The sequence below is a fragment of the Taudactylus pleione genome, unplaced genomic scaffold (assembly GCF_031769625.1).
Source record: "Taudactylus pleione unplaced genomic scaffold, aTauple2 ptg000539l, whole genome shotgun sequence".
NCBI classification, from domain to species: domain Eukaryota; kingdom Metazoa; phylum Chordata; class Amphibia; order Anura; family Myobatrachidae; genus Taudactylus; species Taudactylus pleione.
Window position 1 is genome coordinate 2,854,666 of NW_028284941.1, and position 19,002 is coordinate 2,873,667.

At 43.0% G+C, this 19,002-nt stretch overlaps 1 protein-coding gene across 2 annotated transcripts in view; it reads right to left on the reverse strand.

Annotated features, from left to right (window-relative positions):
• Positions 1-19,002, reverse strand: part of DLGAP3 (DLG associated protein 3) — a 500,666-nt gene that overhangs the window by 107,705 nt on the left and 373,959 nt on the right. For both annotated transcript variants that reach the window (XM_088451181.1, XM_088451182.1), the window contains exons 4-5: positions 6,754-6,959; positions 5,156-5,267 (exon numbers count right to left, since the gene is read on the reverse strand). In XM_088451181.1, coding sequence (XP_088307307.1) covers positions 5,156-5,267; positions 6,754-6,959 — 318 coding nt within the window. The remainder of the gene's footprint in view (positions 1-5,155; positions 5,268-6,753; positions 6,960-19,002) is intronic.

The window sequence follows — 19,002 nt, forward strand, 5'->3', positions numbered from 1 at the left end:
GTTGATGCTGCGATCGATGGTCGAGATGTAGATCGATACTGCATCTTTGGATGCAACCCTTGGATCTGCGATGCCAGCAGTAGGCACCAGTTTACACTAGATATGTCCTGCGACATTAGCGTAATTTTGCACAACTGCTGTGTATTAAGCAGACGTTCCCACTCCCCTGGACGGAGGGGTCTGAATGTCGGCAAGTACAGTATAAAGACGCAGCAGTTGTTGCAAAAGCGTCCATTTCTGAATCAGGCCCCGAGCCGGTGGGAGGATGAGTTACTGTAGTGATGCGTAATGCATGCACAAACCAAGTCTACAGTAAATGCAAGAGAGAAAGCAAAGCCGACCTTTATTGCACTTATACAGTATATTCCCCATAATTATGGAAAGTAGTGCACACTTTGATTTCTCTCATTTTCACTCTCTAGTTACATGGGTGAGCTGGAATCATGCAAGAAATCAGTATGAAACACAATGACATTTTTGCAGTTGCGTGCATAGGGCTAACTGAGCTGAATTGACAGAATATTTATTCATCATCATTGTGAAAGCATTACCTATAAGAGCGCGGTAAAGTGGGCGTGTATTACTACATCTGAGAGGCGTGCCAAAAAATGACTTACATCCAAATGTAAATGAGCCCCAAAGCAGTTAGTTAGATCTACGTGTTAATGAAAACACACTGATACTTTTCAGATAATGCATGTAGCCATAGGGATCACTGTGCTTTATAACCAATGCTAGGCAATGATACTAATGATCCCATTTGAATGTATATATCTCTGGTTTTTTTTTATTTAACAGCTTCATAATGGGGGTAAGGTGCAATCAGGGTGATTGCTAGACTAGAAAGTTGGCAAGTATGAGTTAGGGCAGTAAGAAGAAAAACAATCCTGGCACAGGAGATTTTACCTAGAAGGCCCAAAATAGTAGTAGGTTTTAAGAAAAAAGGAAATGTTTCTTTTACTCTAATTAACTATACCATATTTACAAAACCTGCGCTCACAATAACTTACTAGATGCTCAAATTTACCTAATGTGAGAAATACATTTATTAAAATATTTCACATATAAAATAGTAAGAATGTAATGGAGCAATAAATAACACATATGACAGGTGGAATATGTATATATCACAAAACAATGTTAAATTGGTGAATTCATTTTATGCAATGGAGAGTAATACACATGAGTCTCTTATGAATTTGTGTTTTATAAAGTGCACTACTCTAAGCAAGTGACAATAATTAGTCTCTTAGCAGCATTTTTTCAAAGGAGAAATTGATAAGATGCATAAGAGTATACAGTATTAACAAAAGCTGTAAGGATGGTTCTTACGGACTCCACATCTAGAATAAGCATCCTTTCCCATGATGAGTTCCTCCAGGTTAATGGTTTCCAATCAAGTAAGCAGCCGAACACACTTTTCTAACTTGCAATATTTCCCCAAGATCTAGCAGAAAACCGCAGTTAACAAGCTCCTTCCTGGCAGATAAGAAGGATCGCACAGGTACCTCCATTGCATTCAATTAATTTATATCGCCATTTATAACATCTTTATTATTATTATTATTATTATTATTATTATTATTATTATTATTAATAATAATATTCCACTGTCAGATTTGTCATTTATCACTCCAGTCCTTTTTTTATAATTTTATAGGTGATAAATTTTAATTAATTTGTGTGTTACATTTGCTAAATTTGAGTATTTTGAAAAGTATTATGAGCATTGTATATGCTAGTTCCTATTTATAGTACAAAGTGTGAGGTAAAACAAAGTAATGACATAAAATAATGTAGTTATATAATTCTCTTTTCACTCTTCAAACCTAAGAGTAGATGTCCACAAATTTGATTTATCCAAATACTTTAGTGTGTACATTTTTAAAATCTATAAAGGCTTTTTAGATATACAGCATTTTCAGTCAGAATCAATGACGTTACAAATATTGTAGCTCTCTAATGACCAGGCCTGAACACTTGATTTATTGAGTGAAGTTATTTAGCCATAACCAGCAGAAATACTTCACAATTGTGTAGGGACATATGTACAGAAACGTCAGAATTTAGCAATGTGGAAGCACAGGTAAGAGTTGGGTTTTAGTTATTTAATTTTGGTTGGGTACTTTCGTAAATTAGGCAGCTTAGCCTAATTTTTAAATAATATATGTTTTGGTAGAAATATCAATATAATTTACGGTTTTATATATTGTTTATTGTAATATCAGAGTATAATGCAATAATCTTCAGTTTATTTTCCTTTTTATAGCAGATTAATTCTCAAATGACTAATGATTTCTCTTATTATGATTACACAATGCACATAAAAATCAGACAGTGGGACCTGCCACAGTGATATCATTCTTGTATGGAAAATGACCATTTTAAAGTACACACCCTGTTTTCAGTCTGTGGTATAATCCCCATAACATGTAACCCATACTTACCTACTCTCCCGAAATGGTTGAGAGCCTCCCGAAAATCGGTTGGTGCTCCCGACCACCCGTAAGACTAGGCAAGTCTCCCAGAACTGGCCCACACACCCCCAGTGCCACTTGCACTCCCCCTGTGATTGCCCACTTGCTGTGCAAAAGTGGGCATCCCGGGGTGGGCGATGATGCGATTTGCACTGAATCACCTCATCATAGCCCCGCTCCCCCTTTTCGGTGCTTGTATTATCGGCTCTGTAGAGCGGGGGCGGGTCCACAATGACGCGATTGAGCCGCCACGCTTCCCCGTAACTGCGCCTTTATGCTAATGTTGCAGCAGATGGAATTCAAACACAGATGCCCACCAGCTGCAACACTTTGCCGCACATCAGTCGCACCATCGAACTCTGCACCAGCCCTATGGAGGAGCAGAATGTCTAAACATGGAATCAGTGCAACTGCGGAAAATGTTGCAGTTACTGACCGTGACACGCCAGCGTCTTGCTAGCTACCCCCTGTTACCACCCAGAAATGCATACTGTAATTCCACCTCACCGTACAAATTCACGCAGTGTCTTCCGGCAGTAACCAGTGGGATGCATTGCGCAGACTGAAAACATCGCCATCTTGCGCCCAACATCGACACCTCTGAGTCAGGCCCCATATGTCCTAAATGAATCACGAGGGTGAGGGGAAATCTATGTTTCTTACATGTCACTTTTGTGTGTTTGAAGTTTTGTATTATATCGAATGCCTAGAAATGCACTGCGGGCCTGTCGCAGACTTAACAGTGCACAGAAAAATATTTGCACAAATGCAAAGTTGTACACATCTCAAGATGCAACCACATCTGCATGCATGATTGCTCAAGTTAAAACCAGTCAACATCATCAGTGTGGACTTACTCCTACACTATGCTACTGTAGGTGCAAGAGATGCCCCTCCAAACAGGTGTACTTTTTCTATAGCCAGCTCTGCATGGTCCGCATATCTGTAATCACTCCTTTATTGAAGTTTGACTACAGTTCTGCCCTGTTACAACAACCCAGTTCTTCCTCTTCGGTCATAAATGTAGATGTGATCAAAATGCAAATGCCCCTGCTCTAGTGTGTGCCAATATCTGAGCAGTGCAAATGTAGGCAAGATATGCTCTGCAAACTGGTGTATTTTCAGCTGTGCATCTGGCCTTTTGTGTGTAACTGAAAGGTGCAAAATGCATTCCATTAAAATGATAGGACTTTGCTTTCCGGCCTCTGTGTACACTCAGGGAAAGCCAGCACTTTTGCAGCATGAGAAATACTCTGTGCTCAAAGGTAAAACACAGACATCTTCCTAAATGCGCCTTTGCCATCCTCATCAGCGCACGTGTTTTAGCATCTATGGGGCTGATTCAAAGATAGACACTAAAGGCACAGCAGCTGTGTCTTTGTAAGCAGTCGCTGTGCAAAATTACGCAAGAGGCTTCTTTAGTAAAAAGACACCCACTGCAGGCTTCTGTGATCTGCTGCAGGATACCCTCAAGTTACTCATAATGTCCAATGAAATCATGCTTCTGGAGGCCAAGGACCCAGCCACTGGCTTCATCATGCCCAGATTACGGGGCCGACACTCCCCCATTTTTTGGAAGGCGGCTCGTCATCACCCCGAAATGCCAGCAGCATGTCAATAATGCTGCATCTTTTGTGGCACTGAAATCCATGAGCTTATCACATAAAATGTGAGCATTTGTGCAATCAAGTCTGTTTCTGTGTATGATTTGTTATACCGACTGTCCAATGCTGAAGAGATTTGTGGCACCTTATATATGAATAGTGATTATGAATAAAATTAGGCAGGTGACATCCCAAAAGGCCATTTACGCTGCATGTTTACACTTCCAAAAGCGTATATTTCCTCTCAGACTAACTTCATTATTTTGGTTTGGACAATCCTATTGGATGTGATATGGTAGAGCATTTTGTACCACGTAGAAGGGAAGCCTAAAGATTCTGCTCTCAAATTTTTTACTACGTTTATAAATATTATTGCATTTGCCTGTGCTTAAGTAGGTCATGGATTATAATACTGTTGATCGATTATAAATCTGATTATTTTTATATGTTATTAAATTTTCCTATGTTTTCTTGTGACTAAGTAGCACATTACTATTTCTGGCTGCACTAATGCTGTGTAAACTGTATTTGTCCTTTTTATATCCGTTTGTTTGGGAATAGCAGACCGCCATGCACAGCTGCAGTGCTACAAAATACTCAGCGCCTTCAGGTATTTATTTCTCCTCTTAGTAGAGAACTAACAGTTTCTTCAGTTGGACTCATTATGAACAATTACAAGAAAACTGATAAACATTTTGAAGCTATCAGAAGCGTGTACATAAAAAGGAAAGAGGGAGCAATGCACAAGTGCTACAGTATGTAAAATATTTGATATATTATTTGCAGTAGGTCAGTTCATTTTTGTCACATCATACATTTTTACCTCATTAAAAGGTGAATGTAGAAAGTGAAAGAATCATATATGAACTGATTGAACAGCATACATGTCGCTATCAAATGGATACCATACAGCTGTTTGATGCAGTCATTCATAACCCAGTGATACCAGACTTGCAATTCATACAAACAATAGATTTATAAATCAAGCAAAGTTAGGTGGACATGCATCCCGCCAGCATTCCATCCACCTCCAGGCATCATTCCCATTAGAATGCATGCAATTCCAATACTTACATGACCCGTGATGGAGAGACTATAGCCAAGTCCCTTGGGATGAATTTTAGGTGGAGTGCAGCAGCTGGGACAGTTACAGAGACATGAGTCAGAATATCGCTTACATGGAAACCTAGTGAAGAGTGATGAGAAAAGGGAGCTAATACAGGGAAGAAAAGAGCACATCTATTTGCTAACAACAAAGACATTGCAAGTTATAGACTGCTGAGGCCACATCCATGATTATGTGTCACGACCTAGTAAATATTTATAACTTACAACTGTGGAGGATTACTGGATTAATGAGGACAATAATGTGCCTTAAATGGTCAATTTATCAAGTTGTGTCTGAGGAATTAGGTGTGTGCTATGTTTAATTATCGAATTAAAGTTCCAAGTCAGTCTGGACAGAGTTTACCACAGGGACAGATATACTACGTAGATGAATTAAAATGTTCACTATTGAATGAAGATAAAGCTGGGTACACACTGGAGCAATGTCGGGCCGATTTGCCATTTAGTAACGATAAATCGTCTACATCGCTCAGTGTGTACCAGCAAATGCACTCTCCCACGGTCACTAGTGTCGGTCGCTAGGGTTGATGTGCTTCACGTCAAACCTGGCGGCATCGCTAGCAACCTATAGTAAGTGAATGAAGGACGGATCAGTGATCATTCCGTTGTTCATTAACTCGTTCAAGTGTGGACAGGCAATGCGATGTGAGAACGAATGGCTATTGCTCTAGTCACTGTGTACCCAGCTAAAGAATCTATAGTGAAAATGCTTTACTTACATTACCATTCAGCTCTAATAAAATAGAGAGAACTAAAATGTTCAGGGAAGCAAAGTCGCTGTCTAGTCAGCAAGAGGCCTAAAGGAGACATTTTTAATGTGTTTCAGTTTTAATGTATCCAATTTTCCATCATTATTTTCCACTTTAGAGAGCTGCAAAATCATTTTGGGGTTTAGAAAGCACTAAGCGTTACCAGGACGGGCTGAGAAAGAGCTGTGCATTCGACCTACTAGAAGGATATTAAAGTCAGCCAGCAGTATCTGATACTTATTCACTGCTCTGAGCTTCTGAATAAACAGGTATGAGTACTGCATCCATAATGGTTATGTGTGAGGCATGACAATACTGCTTTCTGGATGTTTGTGCCAAAGCTGGAATAATTGGCGCAACAAACATAGGACAAATCTACCCAAAAGAGAGGAAGATCTTTTGTTTCTTACAGATACTATTACATCAGTTAACTGGGGAATGATTTTCAGTGTATTGTACATTTGATATAGAAGGAAGGAAATTTGCTCATACAGAAATAAACACCGACTATACGTATGTACAAATTGTGAAAATTATCACTACAGGTTGTCTCCTAAACAGCAAAGTGTTTTAATAATTTCAATCTAACATCACTTTAAAGTAATACCTGTCAAATGTATAACAAATTGTTCTTATTTGATACATGCCATCTAACATGGAAGCATCACTTTAAGAGGAATATGAAAATGTTTGATTTCACACCAGCATCCTTTCTATATGTAATAATGATCATAAAGCATGTCAGTGATAATAATCACAATGACAGCATTAGCAGGGTTAAAGAGAGTTTCATACTTGGTTCTGGGATGGTCAACACTTGAAGACCTGCGATATCTCTCCCTCCGGGTGGCACCTTTGGGTGACATTTTGGTGCTGGTGTCAGAGTCCCCACTGTCATCATCCCCCATGGCTTTGATATAACTGCCGCTTCTCATCCTCCGGCAAGGTATTTCTCCTTCTTTTCCGGGTCCCGGATATCCCCCCCACTCATCAGATGGTACCTGTGAAAACAGAAACAGGGCACATTTGCACAGCAAGTTGCTGATTGCTCTAATTTTATGTACAACCAAGTAAGTCAGCTTAAAGTCTACAGCTTCTAATATGATAAGATTACTAATTTTTCATATATAATTCTAGTTTATTTGATACTTTTATCTGACATGTAAATACAGTGCTATCTTTTTAGCTCTAACTTGGAACACTGGGCTTGATTCAGACAGAGCCTCTCGTAAGCGGCCGCTCGTTCGTAATGCGTATGCGCCAACCAGTCATTGCGGTCGGAAATCGAGTGCTCGCAAAATAGCGAGTGCCTGCTAATTTGAGTGACAGGATGAGGCGTTTGTGGGTGGTAACAGGGGAAGGTGCTTGAAAACGGGGAGTGGAGATCCGAACGCAGGCGTGCCAAACGGTCAAAACGGGCGTTTTAAGGGTGTGCATAATTAACAAAGCAGCGTCATCGCCCACGTCACTTGGTTGTCTCTTAGTCTGAACTGTTCGCATTATTGCGGTAGGAAAATCCAACCACAAGCACTGCGAGCAGTTCAGACGCCTTTCGATGTACTCGATTAATCTAATAAATAGCGGAGATGACGTAGGATGCGAGCGGCCAGGGGGCGTCTTTACAAAATAGCGAGCGCATGTTTCGTTCGCTCGCTCACACATAGAGGCGTCAACAGACCGCAAAGAGCGAGCGCTCAATTTAAATAGCCGGCCCCTTTTTCTGAACGAGCGAGCGCAAATAGCGTCCGGCTCTGAATCAGGCCCACTGGCCAAAGCCAGCATTACAAAGCTAGAAGGTAAGTGGGTCCACTGGTGTAAGAATGACAGCAGGACAATAAGGACCTCACCTCATTTTCTGCCATAGTACTCCAATGACTAAATCTAAAAAATATTAGGAGGTGGACAAATGTGGAATGGGCAAGTGACAGCAAGGGTAAGGGAATATTTTATAGTTGTTGCGGTTAAAAAAAAAAAAAAAAAAACATGCCTAATTACAGATGTGTCCTCAAATACCTAGCATCTTTACGCCATACGGAGTAAGATGCCTAAATACTGTCTTAGACGCATTATAGCTACATACAAAGCAGCTCACAGTGTACCAGAGACACTAGGTTGTGCATTTTGTCACAAAGGAATTAGTACAACCAGTGGCGTAACTAGGGCAGGGCGAGCGGGTGCTTGCCCTGGGCGCCGTTGGACTGGCGGCGCGGGGGGGCGCCGCCGGCCACGGTACCGGCCCGCCCGCCCTAGTTAGCCAGTGTAGTGCCGACCGCAATGAGTGCGGTCAGCGCTACACATTTACACAGGACCGGCGCAAGGCTTCCAGCGCCGGTCCTGTGCTGCACACCTGAGCCCGTTCCCTCCCCCTGAGCGCTTGCCCAATAGTGCTAGGAGGCGGGCTCAGGCTGTGCATAACACACACCTCGCCGCCAGCGCTGGCGGCGATGCGTGTGTTAAACAGCAGCCAATGAGAGTCAGATAGACTCTCATTGACTGCTGCAGCACCCACTACAAGAGACGGGCTTCCGTCCGGCTCCTGCAGTGGGTAATGGGACAGACGTCATGACGTCTGTCCCATAATGCTGAGCGCGCCAGCCCGGGAGGACTGGCGGGCGGCGGCGGAGGGAGCTGCGTCGCGGACCGAAGCAGCAGCAGCGTGGATTCAGGTAAGTATATTTTTATATATATATATTTTTTTTTTAACCTATCTGCACGACTGGGGGCACAACGGGGGAGGGGGTGGCTACTACTGGGGGGACCTCTACTGGGGGTGGGGGCACAATGGGGGAGGGGGTGGCTACTACTGGGGGAACCTCTACGGGGGGTGGGGGCACAACGGGGGAGGGGTGGCTACTACTGGGGGCACCATTATTGGGAGGACCTCTACTGGGGGGGCTACTACTGGGGGCACTTAATCGGGAGAGGGAACCTCTGGGGACTACTACTTGGGGGGGGGAAACTACCACTGGGGGCATTATAAAAGGGGCCTACTACTAGAGGCACTGCACTCGGGGGACCACTACTGGGGACAATAATAGGAAGGGCCACTACAGGGGGCACTGGATAGGGGGGATCACTACTGGGTGCCTGCATAAGGGGGCCACTACTGGGAAAACTGCATGGGGGGACTACTGCTGGGGGCACTATATAAAGGGCACTGCATAGGGGGGACTACTACTGGGGGCACAATATAAAAGGCACTGCATAAGGGGGAACACTACATGGGGCACTGCATTTGGGGGGGGTCACTACTTGGGGTACTGAGTAAGGGGAACTAATTGGGGGCTGTATAAGGGGGACCACTACTGGGGATACTGTATAAGGAGCACTACTATGGGCCTGCGTAAGAGGAACCACAACTGCATACTGGGGGTACTGTATAAGGGGTACTACTGGGGTTAAGGTGCATATGGATAGGAATGTTCAGTGTGAAAATAAAGGGGTGTGTCATGTTGACACGCCCCATTTTTTAAGTGACCACGCCCATTTTTTTTTGCACATCAGGGGGGGGGGGGCGGGTTCCCTTTTCAAATTTGCCCTGGGCTCCAAATACCCTAGTTATGCCACTTAGTTCAACCCATATAAAAATCATAAAGTCATAAAGGAATGTGGTGGAAGGAATAGTTGAAGGTGCCCATACTGGAACCTTTATTACATAGTTTTGAGACTCAGTCGCACACAGATGTACAAGTACTGTACCACAAGCTTCTTGCAGAGTTTTCCATAGTGAATAAGATGCAATTTTTAAAAAAGGACAATTGCTGCCCTGCTTGGCGCACCTAAAGCCACGGTTTATGTGGACACATCTATAGTTTACCCTTCATCCTTCTCCAACAATTCTGTCTCCATAATGACAATGGGACCACTACCTATATAAACACACTGGGCCTGATTCAAAGGTGGACACAGAAGCACACGCAGCAGCATCTGCGACTTTATGCATATTTCGCTACAAACTCACTCATTTGTGTGCATCCGAATGTGCAAGGACAGAGAGGCCCACTTGCAGAGTACGTGCACGCAGTAATACACATTGGTGTGTTCTTAGAAGCCACTATGGGTCGCTCTATCAAAAGTTGCACCAGTGTGTGTATGTCCTCTTATGTGAGCAGTTGAGTGTACACAACCACTTATATTGACACTCCCGCAACACACCCATAACACGCCCACTGAACGGACCATATTTGCATGCATTACTAGCCACCTCCCAATCACCGCCCAGGAACGTCCATCACTTTTCAACAATATTTCTGATACCGTACATCTCGATCGCAACAATGCCTTTGTGCAAACACTCTGTGTAATGCATGCGTCAGAGGATTTTTCTGAAATCTCCGCACATGCGCAGTTGCAAATGGTCGCTCAGCTACTTGAAAATTGCGTGCAGCTCTGAATCAGACTGCCATTACACCTAGCAGTAGCCCTGTAGGATATGTTTTGCTAGGAAGTCCTGCCTTTCTTTAATCTATCTAAAGTGTCATTATATACCAGTTCTTGTGCATTCCACACTGTTATGGGAACAAGGACACTTTGCACAGCTGTTAAAGTGGAATCAGTGGAATCGGTTCAAATCCCGACGCCGGCAGACCGACAGCAGTGAAAATCCCGACAGGGGATTCAGGTAAGTATAACTAACCCTACCCCCCCATCCCTAACCCTCCCTCAGGGGTGCCTAACCTTAACCTCCCCCCTAGTACCTAACCCTAGCCCCCCATATGTGCCTAAATCTAACACCCCCGTCCCCGCAGCTTAAACCTACATCTCCTGGGGGGGTACCTAACCCTAACCCTCCTGGGGGAGTGCCTAACCCTGGAGCCCCTAACTTAACTCTCCCCCCCGCAGCTGTCCACGCCCGCCGCCCGGTTTATCTTCGTTTGGTATGCCGGGCATCGGACTTCCGGCATAGGTATGACAGGCGTCGGGATTTCGACACCTGTCATTAGTACCTTGCCGGGATTTGACAGTCGGGAAGCTGGCAATCGAAATTTCAACCGTCGGTTTCCTGACTGCATCCCGTTAAAGTCTAGGGGGGGAAACTCAATTCAGGGCAATGTGAATAGCGTTGGGAAGTAGCTCCCGCCGCAGCTGTTCAAATGGCCGTAATGTTAAGTCCGACTAAAACCACTTTATTCGTAGAATGCCAATTACTGCGCCTAACCTCCCCCCGGGTGTGCCTGACCCTAATTTCCCCCTGGGGGTGCCTAACCCTAATCCCCCCAACATTTTTTTTTTGCCCCCAAATTCAAAGTAATTTTCTTGGGGTGTCCTTAAGTGTTTTTTTTTTTTAAATTGACACAGATTACCTTTAGGGGACTGTCTGAAGGCTGCACGATGGTTCCCGCAACATTGCACCCCAAAACCCCAATTCTGCACTTTTGTCCGCCTGCTATTCATAGGTGAATCTTTTTAGCCTATTACATTGCATTTAAAATTGAATACAGCGATACTTTTCCGCCTGGCAAAATGACGTCATCGGCGAATAGTTTTCGCGCACAACATGCACAAACGGCTTTTCACTCCAAACTGAATACGGGCCTAAGGGGCAGATTCAATTAGCCTCGGTATTTACAACCCCGTAGCTGATTGAATTTGCCCCCAACGTTGGAGGCAAACACTTAAACTATGCCCTTTGAGATGCAGCAATATTTTTGGTTACAGGCAACATTAAATTACACAGTGTAAATTTTGTGTTGGATACAAAGTATTTGACTGGCAGCAGGATATTTACACAATGTGCATCTATATGCTATATTTAAGGTTGCACACATCTTTGTCAAAATACAGATTTGAAAAGGTTGGGGTATATTTACTATGTGCAGGTTTATGGAAGTGGAGTTGTTACAACCCCATTGAGTATAAGCAGAGGCTAATTTTATACCCAATCAAAAAACACTCCCTTAGTAAATACAGCAAATATGTTTTCCACTGTTATTCATTTATCCATAATATCTTGTTCCACACAGTTACAGCCAGGAGGCGGATTTAGGGGTCAGGATGCTCCTAAGCACAACATTATTGGTCGTCCCCTATCAAGTCACTGCCACCTCCGCCCCATCATGTCAGGGCCAGCCCCAATTCCGCTAGACTTCCAAAGCAGCACCATCCTCACCCCCCCCCCCACCACCACCACCAGCATCAGAGTGTGCTGCTCATTGCCCCGACTGCCCCCCCCCCCCCCCCCCCCCACCACCACCACCACTATCCGGGTGCAAAATAAAAAAACTAATCGTAATGATAAACAAATAAAGAATCAACCTCTCATGCAGGGGAACCTGCTGTGCCGCACCCTAGTGGGAGATCCACCACTGGTCACAGCAAAGTGTCGTTCCATTATAATGGAATTTTTTTTGTGTGTGACAAAATTGTACATTGATATTTCTGGGCCCGATTCAGTAGCGTACGCAATAGCGATTACGCACACAGTCAATCGATTGTTTGTCATTGCACATGCGCTGAAGTCTCACAGCGATCACAGCTATTACAGATGCACAAAGGAATCCATCGCATAGTGAGTAACAGACTGTCAGAGTTTGGGGGTGGTGAGGGGGTAGTGGTCGGAGAAAGGCAGACGTGCCTGTCCGTTTGAACACTGTTTCATGGGTGTGCATAAATTAGCCACTGTGAATGCATACGCAGCATGAGAGCTCTCTGGGTGCGACGAGACTTGCAGTTTCTGCGGCTGGTCAGACCTGCTGCAAATGTGCTGAGCTGTGGCAGGCATTAACATATTTTTGCAGCTGCATTGCATGCGATTTCGAAGCTGCGGTCGCAATTGTGATCCATACTGAATGAGGCCCTCTGTAATTAGAACACATGCATCATTGCATTAAAGTGTTATGACGAGCCTCCTAAAGAGCAACAAAATAAAAGACTTACATATATTTCAAATAAAAGTCCAAAATGCACTCTGGGCCTGATTCAGAGCCGGACGCTCTGACCAGAGAGCTCGCTCTGAATCAGGGCCCTCCTACCTCAACTTGGAGCGGCCTCTTGGACGCTCGCATAGCTGTGGGTTACCACCCACAGCTTATGCGAGCGTCCATGATGATGGTCGCGATGGTCAAGGCCATCGCGACCATCGGGCTTGTGACGAGACCCTGCGGTAGGGTCTCGCTGCCGCAAGCCCTGGAGTGATTTTGGCTCTTTCAGAGCCAAAATCACTTCCACTGACATCACTACTGATGTCAGTGGAGCCGGACTCAGACGGTATGAACTGTTAAACTTGATCATCAGGCTACACAATTAATTAATAGATGCTCTTATAGAGCCTATAAATAAAACAAAAACAGAAAATAAACCTCAATGATATGAATAAAAAATGTATATCTCTTTCCTCTTCTTGATGATATTTCATTTTTTTTTGCTTTTAATATTACAATATTATTTATGATTTACTGTAAAATGAAGAGAACTCTTGGTATGATTGTTTTGTAATTATACTCATTAATATGTTCAGCATTTAATTAGAACCATGTATAATTACTACACCTGTCTATAATGAATGTTCTCTACTGTATTTAAATTTGTGATTGCATCAAGCATGAGAAGGTCCTGGAGAACAAAACATGGTGCTGATATGGTTGTGAAACATTCTCTTATGGATTTTATATTTGAATGTGCTTTTAAACAGTATTTAGGGATGGGCATTATAAAGTTCATGCTGTGGAGTTCTGCTATTATATATTTCTAGTACTTTTGTTGGAATTTATTTTATATAACTCTCAATTTGCAGAAACGAAACAAAATAAGCCATGACCCCAATCTGACCAATCCTGCCCAGATTGACCTAGAGTTCTGTGAATCTAGGCTAGTTGATAGATATGGTTTATCCTAATAAAATAAATAGTTCTACAACATGAATGTGATGTAGTGAATCCAGTTAAGTACAGGCAGCCTATTTAGAGTTGCAAAGAATGGGGCAGTAGTAGAAGAGCAAGTAAAAAGGATTATTGGCTGAAAGTCTGGTTAGGGGATCAGTAATAAATGCAGTAGTCAATGCAAGAGTTAGTAATTACTAGAATTACATTTTTACAATGACTAGAGGAAGATATGTGCATATTCCGGACATTTTTTTTTTAAATGTAACATGATTTGTATACAGATTGGATATAACCAACAAAGAGCAGTTCTAATTCCAGACAGGAAAATCAGAATAAGCTAAAAGTATTTGCTGCAAAATGAAACAATTCCGAAAAAATATTGTGCTTGCAGTTTATTATTCTATGCAATCTTGCTCCAACTATTTCACCAGCTGCACATTCAGACAAAACACAACTAAAGGAGCAGGAAATCATTTTCAATAGCAAATTTTGATCATTCTGTCTACTGGTTAGGCTTCTTCTCACCAATGTTCCAATTCATTAACTCTCTCATACCAGCTGAGTGTTCTTACCCATGACAATATTTGAGCATTTCTTTATAATTAGTGGAATCCCAAGATTACTCTCCACATCCTTACAACAAAAGGAAACATTTATGAAGACATGTGAAGAGGACATAGGATAAGAAATATCCTATCGCCACACTCAAGACTTCTAGATGGGAACCCATTGACAGTTGGCCCCATCTAGGCCTTTGTGAATTATATGTTATGGGCTTTTAAGCCTGTCATATTTGAACAGACAGATGGTATGGTGCACTGCGTATAGAGCCGTCCTTCGCCATCATATCTCTCATATCTCTCCCCTTTTTATATATAAATAAAGCTAACCCCTTTATATCTGATATAGCTAACATCAATATATCTGTGTCTTTATTTTAGATATGTTACCTGTGTATATATATGTAGGTTGACATCAGCTTGATAAGAGTTCACCGACTATCAATAAGAACACTAACCAACATTGCTATTTGTTAACAATTAAAGAGTCTAATTTGTCTATGATAATCCATTAACCTCTGGCCAAGAGCATTGTAAACAGGTTGCAATTACTTTAGAGAAAGAATCTGCAAAAGAAAGTCATAAAGATACTAGCAAAACCAATGAAAATCTGCACAAGGGGATAAAATTTTTGACTAAGGTGTCACAATCTGATGGGGAAGTCACGTAGAAAAAGCCAAATAATGCTAAGCTATATAAAAACATCAAAGCTTTAAGGAAAAAAAATAATGAAGCGTTTGTAGAAAGGTGCCAGGAAATAAAAGTAGATCAACGAAATGCCAGAAAAGAAAGCATCGCTGTCGCATATTGCAGGCAGCCGTACCATCACCATGGAAAACACCTAACATGAAAAGAATTGTAAGTAAGACTTTGACTTCTGGGAAATGCAGCTGATCACTACAATGGACAGTAACGTCCATGTAGGCACGGGAGATGGAGTTTACAGGCCCATAAATTACATTTGACAAAAAAGCAAAAGGCAAACAAAATACTGTTCTAGTGTCAGCAACTGGACTAAGTAGCTAAGCCAAAGACATAGGAAGATGGAAGATGAAACCAACAGATGTGAGAATAATCTGAAGGCTATTTTCACTGATATAGTGATGGAAGATAGATGCCGGCATGAGCGGCCTCGCACCAGGTGGAGAGTGTGATGTGTGATACGTGCAGGCTTGGTGGCATTAGTTTGCAACTTGTCGCTGGAAAAAAGAAAGGGATAACTGGTGCTGTGATATTCTGTAAATTGAAATTACTAGCTAGGGGGAGGCAAAGAGTATAATATACAGTTACAATTTGATAAAATATTGTTACAATAAAAGACAAATATTCACTAGTTGCTGGACCTGTTACAGTGTTTCAAACATAAATATAATTATATCAAGCATATATGCAAAACCATTCTAAAAATGGGTACTGTGATTTAAAAAAAATATCAGTCCAAATACTTTTTTTTCCAAATTTAATAACGATCATCCAAAAGGGGTAATCAAACGTAGATTTATCTCTCATTTCTTGCAAGATAGCATAGTCTGGATGTAAACAGCAGTGTAGCCCCAAACTAAAAATAAAGTACAGCAATGCGAATGTGTAAAAGAATGATCTCACCCAAACCCTGACAGTTTTGGTTGAACCCAGGAACCAGGATTTGTTGCAGCAGGTGTTTCAGTAGAGATGATCCTGTATTTCTTCACACTCACAGTGTTCACTGAGTGGTAAGTGAGTTGTTCCCGGTAATTTGAGATGTAAAGTATCGGTGCTGGTGTATATTTACTGCTATGGGCTAGTGTCCATCGGTATACATAGTCTAGTTGTCCCTGATGAGAGAGTGTGGCCATAGTGAGTGCTTGAGGAGAGGACCTTAGCTATACAAAGACTGTAGGCTCCAAGTATGAATGCAGTTTTGCATCAAATTATAAGAAAACTACCAGGGCCAGATAAGGGGAGGGTGGGGGGTGACGGGCAGCCGCCCTACTGCCCCCACACAGTGGTATATTTACTAAAGTGCATGTTATTAGAAGTGGAGATGTTGCCCATAGCAACCAATCAGATTCTACTTAACATTTATCTAGCAACTTCTAGAACATAATAGCTAGAATCTGATTCGTTGCTATGGGAAACATCTCCATTTTTAAAAAACTGCACTAAATATACCCCAATGTCGGTGTAACGCTAAAATTGCTGGGTCTAAATATACCCCAATGTCGGTGTAACGCTGAAATTGCTGGGTCGTTAGCGCCGATGCGCTCGGACCGGGCCGATGGCCCCCCACAGAGCATGTGCACGACGGCGCCGGCGCCGTCGTGCGCATGCGTGAGACCCGCTACGACTGACAGCGCCGGTTGTAGAGGGGTCTCAATCCAAAGGGGGCGAGCTGTCGATGTTGATTGACAGCTCGCCCCGTTTGGAAGGCAGACCAGGGGGGTGGCAGCCCAAATGGGGGCGTTCCCATGGGAACGCCTACCATTTGGGGGCGGCCACACTGACATCACAGTGATGTCAGTGGAGAGCTTCCGGCTCAGACAGAGCCGAAAGCTCTCCGGGGCTTACGACAAGGGAGACCCTACCCTAGGGTCTCGTCGTAAGCCCCGATGGTCGCGATGGTCTTGACCATCGCGACCATCACCTTAGGCGGTCGTAAGGCTGTGGGTGTTAACCCACAGCCTTACCACCGCAAAGGAGGACGTCTTGAAAATTCAAGAGGTCCTCCCCTCATTCAGACCGACCACACGCTCTGTGCGACCGGCTCTGAATGAGGTCCTGTATGCCCAGCAGCACTTGTTCCCAGAGGAATCTGCTGCGGCTCTGAACGCAAAATGTTGATGAGGGGACTCGGGGGCAGCTATGTGCTGTATGCACTGTGACTGTACATGCAGAACACAGAGCTGTCTGAGCTGGAATGGAAAAACTAAAGAAGAACTAAAGAGAAGTCGGCCAATTGGGTACTGATGCCCCCCTGTGTATACCACAGATGGGGGCACTGTGGGTCATTGGGGCTTAGAGTGGGGGTGGAAGCACTGTGGGCATATTGGGGGGGCACCGTGTGGCATATAGGGGTGAGCACTGTGGGGCATAATGGGGGGGCACAGTGTGGTATATAAGGGAAGGACTGTGGAGCATATTGGGGGCACAGTGTGGGATATATAGGGGTAGCACTGTGGGGCATATTGGGGGGCACTATAGGGGAAGGTTGGGGCATTGTTATAGAATGTCAATTAATTGAAGAAGGCCTCCACACCTTAGTTGATCCCAGGGACCCCACAAGCCTTTATCCTGCCTTAAAAACTACAGTACCATTTTTCAGAAGACTTCCACGTCAAGTAAGTTTTACCCATATGTATGAGGAGGCTCCTGCAGCAGACAACGAGATATATTTTTGTGGATATATCCTACACTGTAGGATAACCCCTAAGGAAGCCTGATATAGGCGAAACGCGTACGGTCTTTGTGGAACAAGCCAACTATAGCCCCCCCCCTACCTGGGAATTAGCCACTGATGGACTAAGATAAACAACTTTTTTTTAACTCTGTGTATTTGTGTGTAATATAAATACTGTGTGAATAAATTTGATTATTAGCCACAAACATATTACACTATAGAGGCAATTTATTTGCATTTGACAAGGTTGCTGGTAAATTTACCCGTGGCTGTCTGAGAATTGGGGATAAAAGGCGTTTTATGGACGAAAATGTTTCCCAGTGTGGAGCTCCCTGGTTGATGTAAAAGACCTATTTGATACGCTTAACAGACAAGCGTATACATGGTACACATATATATTGAGCACATACCTCTAATTTACTATTACCAAAATTACCATACTATCAGGCGCTCCTCCTTGTCTCCCTCTTTTATGTTTAGAACCCAACCACTCTGCCAGGCATTAAACCAAGAGGACTAAGCAGCCACTTACATAAGAAAGGAACATAGATTGAAGAGACTAATTTGGTTCTGAATAGACATCTAAAAAAGAACCAGACTTTACCGGTTAAATGCACCACTGGATACACACACATAGACAGGAAACAGCGCCAGAATTCCATTTCTCTTTTCATATCCTACACTGTAAGCCTTCAAGAATACAATGTTTAGCCTACCAGTGAGTCTACCTACAACTATAATACTTATATTATAGCAACTAAACTATGTTTATTCTACCAGAATGTATGCCTACTAAAATAGCTACAAGTAGGATACCAGACTGTTTGACTATAAGTTGAATAGCTATCTTTCCAGAGAGCCAGCTGTTCACTAAATTAGCACTGCTCAGCAAAATGAAAAATTACACTTCTAGAGCCTTTGGCAACAACTAGAATAGCTTTATTCTAACAGTGTATGCCTATAATTAGCCTATATCCTACCAGTCATTTTAACCAGAACTAGAATATATTTAACCAGGGGTAAAGCTAGGCTTCCTGTCACCCAGGGCAAAGACTCAGTTTGATGCCCCCTGCTCATTCACGTTAATATTTTACTAATAAAGTCAAGAGACAAAGCACACACAATTTATAGCTTACCGAATTGCAGGGGCAAATGCAGGATTTCTACAGGAGGGTTTCCAAATGCTTTGATTTTGGAAATGACATAACCTTCCCATGGAGAAGGCGTGTTAGTTAACAAGCACTGCTCAGTCTCTAGTACGTAACATACCCCTTTGTAATGCCACACA